The sequence below is a fragment of the Lolium rigidum genome, chromosome 3, assembly GCF_022539505.1.
Source record: "Lolium rigidum isolate FL_2022 chromosome 3, APGP_CSIRO_Lrig_0.1, whole genome shotgun sequence".
NCBI classification, from domain to species: domain Eukaryota; kingdom Viridiplantae; phylum Streptophyta; class Magnoliopsida; order Poales; family Poaceae; genus Lolium; species Lolium rigidum.
The window spans coordinates 373,987,869-374,000,141 of NC_061510.1; the positions used below are offsets into that span (position 1 = coordinate 373,987,869).

At 41.7% G+C, this 12,273-nt stretch overlaps 1 protein-coding gene across 7 annotated transcripts; it reads left to right on the forward strand.

The window, feature by feature from the left end:
* The first annotated feature begins 1,312 nt into the window (after positions 1–1,312).
* LOC124704313 lies at positions 1,313–8,934 on the forward strand. 7 transcript variants are annotated; one of them, XR_007003531.1, is made up of 8 exons: positions 1,313–1,680; positions 2,442–2,689; positions 7,022–7,127; positions 7,232–7,531; positions 7,884–7,946; positions 8,430–8,495; positions 8,590–8,712; positions 8,807–8,934. XR_007003531.1 is itself a non-coding variant. In XM_047236564.1 (4 exons), coding segments are annotated over exons 1-4 (471 nt in total). In that variant the 5' UTR covers positions 1,313–1,545; the 3' UTR covers positions 7,233–7,320. The 7 variants fall into 7 exon arrangements, 3 of the variants coding, with proteins under 3 accessions (XP_047092520.1, XP_047092521.1, XP_047092519.1); XR_007003532.1 differs by lacking the exon at positions 7,022–7,127; XR_007003533.1 differs by lacking the exons at positions 1,313–1,680; positions 2,442–2,689; positions 7,022–7,127 and adding an exon at positions 6,048–6,153.
* The last annotated feature ends 3,339 nt before the right edge of the window (positions 8,935–12,273 follow it).

Consider the following 12,273-nt stretch of genomic DNA (forward strand, 5'->3'; position numbering starts at 1 on the left):
CTTCTGGGAGAAGAGATCTAACAGCAGCCAGACACGTAGCTAGCTTTGCTTAACACTCAAGAACCGGAGGTGGCATTTTGGCACACGCGTGCATATGCACCCATTATAGAAAATAATAAAAAACAATTTTAGAAATGTCAAAAAAAATCTGACATAAATTTTTTCTTATACATTGTGACATCCTATGTTCGTTCACAAGTTTTCGTGGAAAAAATAACATTTTGTGTGGTGTGTATAAAAAAGACAAAAAAATGTCTTGTACGTAGTCGTGTTACAGCATTAAAATTTGTCTTTTTTACAGGAGCCACAGAAAAATGTTTTTTCTTTTGAAAACTTGTGTACCAACATAAAATGTCTAGATGTACATGTAAAAATTTAGTTTAGCATTTTTTAATACTTTGAAATGTGGATTCACATAATGGGAGCATATGCTCCTATGAGCCAAAGTGCATTTCCCTCAAGAACCAGCGTTCAGATATTCTACCTAGCTTTCTTAGCGTCAAAGTCAAGCGAGGAGCGGCCTGGGATATTTTTCCTAACTAGTAAATGTGCACGTGCAAGGCACGTCTCTTAAAGTGTAATAACACATATCATGTATAGCACATTTATTGTTTCTCCAGTTTCTTTTTATCAACTTAAATAGGTCGTGTAACCAAAAGACGTAAGGGTGTGCGCAAAACCTATGATCTACAAACACATTGTATCAATTGAAATTTGAGGATGTTGCTTTCATCATTTTTGAAGTATTGGCTTCTCACCCCCTCGTCGCCCATTCCCGGGTCAACTAAAACAATAACTTTTGTTGATGTGCCATATAAACCTGGCAAATTGTAACGATAGTTGGGGTTTTCAATAATAATAGGACATAGAATAAGTATCGTTATAATGAAAAAAATAAATGTTTGATTATTGGACAAAATATCCCCTGGTATGTATTTCATAAAGTTTAACCTCCACAAAGCACATGATGATTTGCCTCATTACAGAATTCGAATGATAAGAAGTCTTTGACAAAATGGTGATTTTTAAATATAACTAATTAAAATCAGTTATCTAAAAGATATCAAAAATATAATTAAAAACCAGGAAGGATGCTTAAAATATACAGAGAAGAAAATGAAGCAGAGATAGCTGCTGTCGAAGTCCTCATCAGACACATGTAGCTATCCCTACGGGAAAGAAAAAAAAATAGCCTGGATCGGACACACCGGTCAGTCCTCATCATCCCACTCTATCCGTCGCCGCTCCAATGACACCCCGCCGCTGGCGTCGAGGGCCTCCCCTTCCCCTGCTTCCCCCGTCCCTCCCCCGCCGTCCCTTACTGCCGCGAGCCCGCGACGACCAGCCCTTCCTCTGCCTCCCGACTGCTGCTGCCTGTTCATCGCGCCGGCGGCACACACTTGTTCTCTGATGCGCCATATTCGTAGATTCCGGTCACCGAAGATCCCGAGGAGGCACTGGAGATCCTAATCCTATGGAGAGCAAGAGGCGCCAAGCTCGGCATGCTCGCGGCAGGCCAGACGACCCCGAGCTAGAAGCGGACGGATGTCTCCACCAGATCCGCGGCCGCGGCCAGCGCACGTGCTTTACAGGGCTGCACGGCGCCGTCCTTCTCCTCCCGTGGGACGGGGCGAGGATTCCCTGCTTCGGGTCTCTCCAACGCTCACGCGTCTCCACAAGGTTCGTCAGTCCCTCGTATCTCCACGCTCGTGAAATCCCAAATGTTTGATTTCCCCGTGTTGATTTTATTCAGTTTGTATGCCTTTTCCAAATTATAAATAGGTTAGTTTCCTGCTGCACTGTAAACAACTGGTCCCAGCTGATGCCGTGATTTTTCAATTCTTGGAGGCAAGTTTTTGTTTATGAAAATTGACTATTGGGACTTCACTCATGACTCTATTATTGAGATTTGAGATGGATGAAAGTAATGCACTTGATTAACTAACAAATCTGAAAGTATATTTTGTGGAAAATCATAGCTAAACTTATTTAGAAGGATATTTCACTTAAAAAAGAAAATCATGTAATGGTACGCTGCATTGCACATATTGTCCTTGTCCAACACATAGTAATATAAGGAGGACAACAACATTCTGCCATGTTGAGCGAAAATAATGTTTCAGCAAAGACTCCTAGACTATGGCTGTAGACTTTGCCAAAAAAAAATAGCAGATGGTTCAAGAGCTAGGAATTAAATAAATGTCACACTGCACAATTGTTCAGTAAAACACTGCTTGATTTGAAAGTATTAGTGATATAGCTTCAGATGCTACAAGATATGGTGCTGCATTATATGATCATGTAAACTGAACTTCATCGACATAAGTTGATATATTGGTCTGTTGTTCCATCAGCCGCAGATATAGATTTGTAGGCAACCTGAAAAGCGAGATTTGATCAACTGATTATTATATCATCTTACATGAGACTGCAACTTCCAGCCCAGATACTTGCCATAAAAAGGATGATGCTCCCGAAAGATCAGAGGAAGGTGATGTTCATCTTGAATAGTTGCAAGATCTGCATTAGAAACATGAGAGCTTGCTATTTCCTTCGAAAGGAGGAGGCTGTGGTTATCTTATCAGTCAGTCAGCTTCCCACACATATGGAGGAGGGCTCCTTACCACCAGGAATACGGGATCATGTCTTCTACCTGGAAGGAGATCACATGCATTCCAGTATCCAGAAGGTACATGTTATGTTTATTTTCTTCTCTGGTACTAAAGCTTCTCATTATTTATGCTCCAATTCGTGGTTTGTGATTTACATGGTCTAGTGGTTGTAGGGTATCTGTATATCATAGATGGTTATTTGTAACATAGTAAAGGTGCACGTGCCACACACGTATTATAATCTATAATAAAATAATTTTATTTCAAATTGTATTGTTTAGCGAGTTTTCTTAAAGGGGTACTTTTAATTTATATCCTGCCCAACCATGTGAGAAGCGAGTGTAAAAAACGATCCACGGACCTGTAGCACTAAAAATCCTGCACCCCTCGTCATTGTTATGTATTGCTTCTTCCTCTTGGAAGGTATCCAAGTTATCTGTGTGAAACATTTTAGATCAGCTTAAGCTGGTATGTGCTTGTAACATATGTAATTAAATTGAAGGTTTGTACTTTACCCTCGAATACAACACCTTCTTCAGTTGGCTCAAAGATCCCAGTAGGATCAAAATCTTGGAGAAATGCTGTGTACAATTAAAGATGGTGAGAATTATCTGATAGAATAACATAAGATGGTGAAAATTATTAGTACAATAGGATCACAATACCTGTTTGGTAATGTTTGGATGATTGTGCTTCCATGGCCGGTGTGGTTTGTTGGGTAAAATTTGTTCCGCTTCCGTGTCTGCATTTCTTGTACTCACGGTTCTTGCGCAAACGCTCATGCTTCTGTTCATCTGACATTCGCGAGTACATTTCCCTACCATGTTGACGTTTCTTATCAGTAGATGCATTTTTCTCTAGGAAGCTCTGTTGTCCATTAAATTTTGCGGATGTGGATACGTGTTTCGTAGTTGAATCTCTGCATGGCGTTTGAAAATTCCTGGTCATGCTGACATATGTATTTCCAGTATCTGAAGCACCTAATCAAGTAGAAAGTGTGAGCCCGAAGTAAAACAATGAAGCCATATTTGACATGTACAAGGAGTGATGTCGCATGAGGTTCATTTACCATTTGTTAGTCTGTTGGGGACGTTGCTGAGTGGGATAGCTGGTGAACTCGGAAAATAAGCAGCTGACCTTTGAGACATGTCGGCATCTTTCCTTGTTGCTTCTTTTTTTTCCTGTCGTGCTATGCGCAGCCTCTGTAAGTGCTCCGCCTTTTTATCATCAGATAATCTAGCATACCACCCTTGACCAGTCTGCTGCTTTTTACCTTCACAACTCTGGTAGTTACATTTGTTTGTAAGAATGTTAACCGGTGCAGACATACCAGATCATGACCCAGATGCTCCCGGGTTGATCGAGTGAACATTACTGCAACCTAGAATAAAACATGAACACCTGAAACATGAGCGCAGAGAATATGGAACCTATATGTTTGCGATTAAAAGAAGACATGATGTCATGACTTAGCTTACCCGATAATTGGGTGGCTGATCCTGTTGTGTGGGCATTTCCTCTTGCAGTCACCTGCATGTGGTATGCATCATTTCTATGCAGCCACTCGGACTCATCGTCATCACACACCAAAGAAAAGACCTCATGTTGCTGTGAAGTGTGTGGCACAGATATTTGAGATGCATCACGTTGAACTGGAGCCATACCTATCAATACGTTGGAACTATACAATCAGTATTTTTTACATCTAAAACCTGTGTTCTATATGTTGCAAGTATAGGACACATGACCTTCAGTTTGTATCTGGGTGACTCCAGATTGTGTAATGGCCTGCGTAGGACAGAACATGTTTTCGTCATTGACGGTGGTCGTTGACTCTTTTTTGAGTTCCCGTAATTCCCGTCGGCGCTTTAAGATCTCGTCTTTATTTTGTGCATACCTTTCTCTGTCCCTCCGCCTCTTGACCTCTTTAGGATCTGCATATAGAGCAGACTTTAGTATACCACCCTAATTTTGTCCTCACCGTTGTAATATTTTTTACCTCTCTGGGTTTGCTTGTTGGTTATATCCTGAAATGGAGCCAGGTTGGATGATGACAAATCTATACCTTAATAATAAAGGAGCTAACGTTTCCGTGGTTTCGTCCGTACTGTTTCTGCTAAAAAGTTTCGTCAACGATTTTTTTTGGACCGTTTTGCCCTCCCACCAAATCGCATATTACGCACCAATACCACCGTACCGGTTCAATTTATATGGTTTATTATGTCGGTCCAGGACTCCAGGCGCAAGCGCGCGTCGGCAGGTGAGGTCACGGCGCGCATCGGGACTCCTCTGTGTCCTGTGCGGAAAATAAATCAGCACCGACAGCCTCCCAGAAGCGGAATTTGTCGATCCGGCCTGAGACGGCCTCTGAGACGCGGAATCCGCCGATCTGAAGGATGAGCAGGCTTGCCACGTTGAATTCACCGAAGATGAGCAGCACTTAATTGGCGCACGGAATTCGCGGATCTAGAGGATGAGCTCGGCCGCGAGCAAACTTTCCTCTCCCCCATCCTCCGCCCTCCCTAATTTCTCATGATGCAGGGGATTGGGTACCTCACTGATCTACTTCTCGGACAAGCAGCGCGCAGTATGCCCTTTCCGCAGCCAAAACGCCGCTGGTACCAGCGCCGGCCTGATGGGCGTTGACTGAATTGAGGTGCCATAGTCGGCCGCTTGGCCAGGCTCGGCAGCCACACAGGCGCTGGACGATGGATGACGACTTGGCCAGCAGGCGCGCACGGTCATCTTACGGCCGCATCGCCTTCAGCTGGGAGGCGCGCGCCGGCAGCTGACGGGTGATGCGTGGCCTTGTCCTGGATAGGACCTGAAGTGCGTTGGTACTTGGTACAGTATACTGTGCAATTCAGACTTCAAATGCAATACAACAGCAGCCTCGAGATTGAAAAGAAGTTGGCCGGCCGGAGATAATTGCCCGGGGCTCTGTATCGTTCTAATCGATGGCAATTACGGTTTGAGCATTTCTCTCTTCTCCTCTCCGTTTCTTCTTCCAATGAATTTTGACTGCGTGTAGATTGTAGTTAAATAGTCTCATCTCGCAGTTCCGTCGATTGGTCTGAAAATTTAATGATTTTGGCCAGGACATATAAAACCCCATGTGCTGTGATGACCGCATCTCAAAACGGGAGTATAAGAGCAAGTACAATAGAGTCCAGTCAGCTGACTATAAGATATTAAATAATATATTTTAGATGAGTTGGAGGAGTGAGAAGAGGAGAGAGAAGGGAGGTGGGCTACTATGCAATAGCCAGCTCTTGCACGTGCTCCTAGGCACTTTGTGAGAGTGAAAGGTGGACCATATGTTAGTAAAGTACTACATTCTTATAGCCAACTATTGTACATGTTTGCTATATAATGACTACAAATGATATGACAACTTGTTATAGCCAGCAGTTGACTATACTATTGGAATTGCTCTAAGGTGTCAACCTAATTAAATGGGATCCCTGAAGCGGACGCATTATACTCCCTTCTTCTGAAGAGCCTCCCCGTATTCTAGGTCATTTGACCAACATAATATAAGGTACATATTATAAAATATATATCGATAGAAAGTTTCGATATTCTACTTCTTATGATGTTTGCGTTGACTAATTTATATTATATATTGATTAAAATAATGATCTGGAGATACGCGAGCGTGAACCGAGGTAGAGAGAGTAATTCTATTGACAATAGTAAAAACATATAAGATACTGTATCGGTAGGAGGTAGTATATCATGAAATCTATATTTCAAAAGCAACATATTGATACTAATATACTATCATACATGCCGCTACGATTTTCTATGAAGCTGATCAAATTATAAGAACCTTACTTAACAAGTGCTAGATGTATACATATTCATGGATCGAATAAGTTTGTGGGCGTAGCTTGGTTGTAACTAAATAGAATTTCGGGAGAAACCATCTATGACCCACCTCTCCGGATCCACAAAGAGATGCAACGAGTTTAATGGCTGGAACGACGTGTCGAGGATGGGATTAATTAGTTTTTTTTTTGCATCTTTGTTATTTTTGTTAGCCTCCCACTCACTTGTTACAACATATTTTGAATAGAGTACTAAAATAGTATTCTATAAACAATATTAATTTAGCACACTAAATAAGCCATTTCATTATCGGCGGTAAAGAAATTAACCCTTCTTGACCGTAGCTGCATTCCTGTCAAGAATAATTCATCCCATATGAAAGAAAATGACGTTTGGCGGTAGGATTTTTGAAGAAATCCAAAGTGCACCTTCTTGACGCAGATTTTTCCTGCCCCCGGTGCAACGCACGGGCACGTTTGCTAGTGGATATCTGATTGCACTATCCTGCAATTGTAGCAAAGCATTAGGATAAACAAAGTATGAATCTATCAGCTGACCATTTTTCTTCTGTAATATAGTTTCGTGTGATTAGTTTCTGGCGTGTAGTTTCCAGACCGAATCATGGCTCCGAATTGACTTTCCAGAGTATTGTGGTGAACTGTTGATCTGCAATGAGAATTGTTGGTACACAGTCTTTGACAGCACTTAATTATTATCAGTTTGATTCCTTAGCCGCAAAGTCTAGGTTGTTTAAAATGGCTAATCGTATTTCTGTCTTTTCAATGCAGAATTTGGAGTCCACGTTTCTACCTCTTTATCCTGGGCTTCTGAATGCTTGGACCTGTGGTGCCTGCACAGACTGTCAGACATACATGATGAGTATAAGATTGGCTGAGCATTTATCTTCCATTCGCGGAATTCCACCCTTGACACAACTCAGGGGCTATGTCGTTGTTCTCTGCTGGTCATGGACGCCGACCGAAAAAAAAGCTTTATCACCGCGAGCCTAGCCTCGACAAGGCCATGGACCTCCAGAAGAAGCCCTGCTCTCCTTCTTCCCTTTATGGTCATGTGGTTCATAGTTTCTGGTAATGTTTGCATGCTAACCGTGCACCTCCCTATGCTATCTGCCTGCCTTTATTTGCACTCCCACATTTTTTAACTACAGCTTAGATGAATGGCTTTGGGCGTGGTACACAGTTATGTACCATGCTGTCCAATTTTCATCTAAAAAGGCTTTGGATCTAATACAACGTTAAGTTTTCATCTAAAAAGGAATGACTCTTTTGTATTTATTTTTTTATCATGTATCATTTCATTTAAGAAGTAAGTTTGAGGCTTCCTTTTTGTAACATGGAGGGCATGATATGCTCAGAAGTATCTTTTTACCTTTTACTTATATTGGAACCTGACACAATTTGTCTTTCCCATACATTGCAGTGTAGAAAATAAGAAAGATTCCATGTGGCCTTTCTGGTTTGAGCCGGTAATATCTGATCTGAGGTAATCAGTTCGTGCAGTCCTGGTTTGTGTTAAAAAAATTACACAATGGTTTCATGATATTTGCATGAAATTGTAGCAGGGATAGGACAAATCACTATGAAATATACATTGTGAAAAATGCATGCTAAAACTTGTGATATTCCCAGTTCGTTAAAATACGAATGTGAATTCTGCATTTTTCTGAACTATGATACCTTTTCATCACACAGGATGAACGAATCAGTAAGGCTGCGTTTGGTAGCAAAGTATTTGAGCTGTGTTTGGCTATTTTGCATCCTCATCCTAAGCTTATGGCCTAGATGTGTTTGGAGTTATTTTGACATAGTAATTCTTATTCAAATAGTGTTAATGCTTCTCCACAAATGTACTGAAGGTGGTTCCTGAATCTGAATTGTTAGTACGACAATATTGACCGAGAGCACTTAGTTCTGAAAACCGATTATATATACCAGTTTTAACTCGTTCTGATTATTTTGCCTGCAGTGTTAAGAGAGCATTCAGTTGTGAAAACCGATTCTCCTGGTTGTAGATGGCATTCATGCTTAACAGGTATACAAAGCTAGGAAATTTATTGTGAAAGAATGAAGTTGTAGATACATGCATTGAGGGAGATTTCAAGTTATCTGACCTAAAAAAATTGCAGGTGTGTGCGGCAGAATGTTGTTCCGACGGCGATCGGCGTGTTGGAGTGTCTCCGGCGGCGATTGGCGAGCGGAAATGCTGTCACGCTGGATTGCTTCGGCGGCGATCGTGGAATGCTTAACAGGTATACAAAGCTAGGAAATTTATTGTGAAAGAATGAAGTTGTAGATACATGCATTGAGGGAGATTTCAAGTTATCTGACCTAAAAAAATTGCAGGTGTGTGCGGCAGAATGTTGTTCCGACGGCGATCGGCGTGTTGGAGTGTCTCCGGCGGCGATTGGCGAGCGGAAATGCTGTCACGCTGGATTGCTTCGGCGGCGATCGTGGAGGCTGGAGAGGGGGAGCGCTTCGGCGGCGATCGTGGTTGCTGCTGAGCGGGAGCGCTGCGGGGGCGAGCGGGAGCGCTGCGGCGGCGAGCAGGAGTGCTGGCGAGCGGCGATCGTGGTCGCCGGCGAGCGGGAGAGCTGCGGCGAGCGGGAGCGCTGCGTGCTTGCGATGGGGACGGTTGGCGTGAGTGGTTATTTTTTATTAGACATGGCGTTCGTGGGTTGTACCGATTGGAAAATAGAGTCTGTGCGTTTTGTGCGTGGGAATGGGTGTTCCGCTCCATCAAACATTGAGACGATGTGGTGCGTTGGATGAAGTGATCGTACGTCCCAGAGTGTCCGGATCAGCCCCTCTGGGGCTTTTATTAGTATATATATATAGTAGAGAGATAGACGGTGTAGTCTCCTATAAATAGCTACTACTGCTGCGCATTTTACACACATCACAACTTCACTAGACCCTGGATAGAAAGAAGCAAGAACACAGAGTGAGAGAAATAACACATGAGCGTATACTTTGAAGAAACATAGCTGGAGGCGCTCCTAAATCGCAGGAGAGAGACATATGTCTAGAATTCATTCTCTGTCAATAATCCATATTACATAGGTAAATGCAAATGCTAGATTAGTATTCCTTTTCTTGTTTATATATTCCATCCAGTACCTACTTAGAGATCAATTAAGAATATTTGTAAACCCTAGTTGCTATTCTCAAAGCCATCAACCTTAAACACCATTATTTAGCGACCATGATAATTAATCCTAATAGCAACCATGTTCAGTACTTTACTATACATGCTCATATCCAACTTAACCTTCTAAATACTAGGTGCATCTGACACATCTTGTTTAGGAATCAACTACTACCTATTTAATAAGACCATTGCAAAGGCATAGTGAACCCTAGAAGCCCTAAGCCCTTGTTGAAATAATTCTTATTCATTAAGTAACATGTTCCTCAAAATTTATTCTTTTGAAGTATATATGATAAGTAATCATCAACCATCTCCTATAGAACTGAAACCAATAATTATTCTTACATGTTAATATTATACCAACTACCATTCCTTGTGTGTTAAATTGATTACTATGCTTTATTATACAATTGGTTTATGATACTAAGATAACCAAACACTAATAAGAACCTTGTTTGCGGAATTACTCTAAAAGTGCAACACACCCTAAACCAATTATTACAACTCACTAATCATAAATCATCGGGGTTAGGTCACGCTTAGAGCGATTGCATCTCATGCTTATGCATTATTGCATCCTTGCCAATCTTTTAAACATCGTCCTTACCGGACGATGATGCTATTACAGAATTTGGAGTTATTGCGTAACGAAGACCTTGTCTGCATAATCTTGCAGTCAAGAAAGGCAAGTTCATCGCTTGCTCATGTCATTTGAGTATTTTTACCAAATTACTTGCAAAGTACTATACTTATCACTCTTGCATGAAAATCAAAAGTACTATTTTCATAACTATGAATATGACTATGTGGTGGGCAATGGAACCATGGTATGTGTTGATATGGTGGAGGTTCCATTGCAAGGGTTTATATCCATCTAGGATTAAACAACAAATGTCGTCCGAGTGATTCTTGTGCCGTAAAACTCGTGTTAACCATAAGATCTGGAGTGGGACGGAATAGTCAATTGTATTTCCACCTCTCGTACATCAACGGATGCGCTTACCGTAGACACTTGACCCAGGTTGGGCAAACGGTGGGGTGGGGATCCCATTCTAATTCCCCACGCTAATGCGGTCTATGATGGGTTGCAGCTACCGGCGAAGGAGTTTGGTTAACTAGTCCCAAACTGTCGTCGTGGTCGGGGTCCATCCTTAATTGGTATAAGAGGACCGGCGAGGACCCAGGGTCGGGGTATGCAACAACGGGTGGGTGTGCGAGGTAGCGGAGGAATATAATTGGCTATGACCTTATACCGGGCCTCACACCAAAGGAAGTGTGGACGGGAACAATTGCTCGGTTGGCACCAAGGTTAAGATCTCTTATGAGTAAAGCAACACACCTCTGCAGAGTGTAATGAATCGTGACCAGTCACTCCCTGTTCCGGATTTTGGAACTGCGAACGCTGCCGGAAAGGAACTCCATGAAGTTCTAGTAAACCGGTGAAGGCTGACGGACATAGTTCTTCTGAATAAAAGCAACCTTTTGAAGAAATGATTATGAAAACTCTGCATTGGTATTAGACTTTCTGGTCTAATACCGTAGCTAGTGCATTAAACACCTCTTTCCTATAATGAACTTGTTGAGTACGCTCGTACTCATCCCACTCTTAAATCCCCTGCTTAGGTATGGAGGCATCGAAGGAGGATCTACAATGCAACTCGAAGGCCGGGGAGTCAACAACTACTTCATGGGACAGGACCTGTCAGAAGAGTCCGATACCACATCCAACAAGGAGAAAACCTAGATTAGCAATAGAAAGGAACTAGCTTCCTAAACTTAGCTCCTATTTAGCTAGAATCTATTCATAGCCTCTGTAGCTAGATAAATACTCTACAAATAGAGTGCGTGATAGGTTTAGACTACGAGTCGTTCTTCGGGAGTTTATTTGCAGTTTTACCTCATTGTAAAGTAGGAGGCTGTGATGATCTTATGTAACAGAGTCTGTGTGTAATTCTATAGACATGCCTTGGACCCGCATATGTTTCTGTTGTACCACTCTGAGCGATATAATACTAGTGGAACGGTGTTTCATTGGTGTTATATCATACCTGCATACTACACCATGCAGTGGTATGTCGGGTCACCACAGTACCCTTCCAGTGTAAGTGATTTACATGATCTCATGGTCGAAGGACTTAGGCAACTATGTATCGAAAGCTTATAGCAAATTGAACTTAATGACTTGATCTTATGCTACGCTCATATGGGTGTGTGTCCATTATGTCATTCACCCAATGACATAACCTTGTTATTAATAACATCCAATGTTCATGATCACGAAACCATGATCATCCATTAATCAACAAGCTAGTTATACAAGAGGCTTACTAGGGACTCCTTGTTGTTTACATAACACACATGTATCAATGTTTCGGTTAATACAATTCTAGCATGGTATGCAAACATTATCATAAACACAAAGATATATTATAATAACCATTTTATTATTGCCTCTTGGGCATATCTCCAACAGTTTTATCATTTACTTTTTGCACACCTTATTTTAGTTTGCAATCTCTATTATATGATTGATCTTGTTGTTAGTATTGGTATCACTTTGGGAGAATCAAGTAAATCTATTTGGTTTTGGCAAACTTAGCATTGGTCAATAGCAACAACACTTTGAGTTTAAGGAGAAAAGAGGAAATACATGTAGATATGT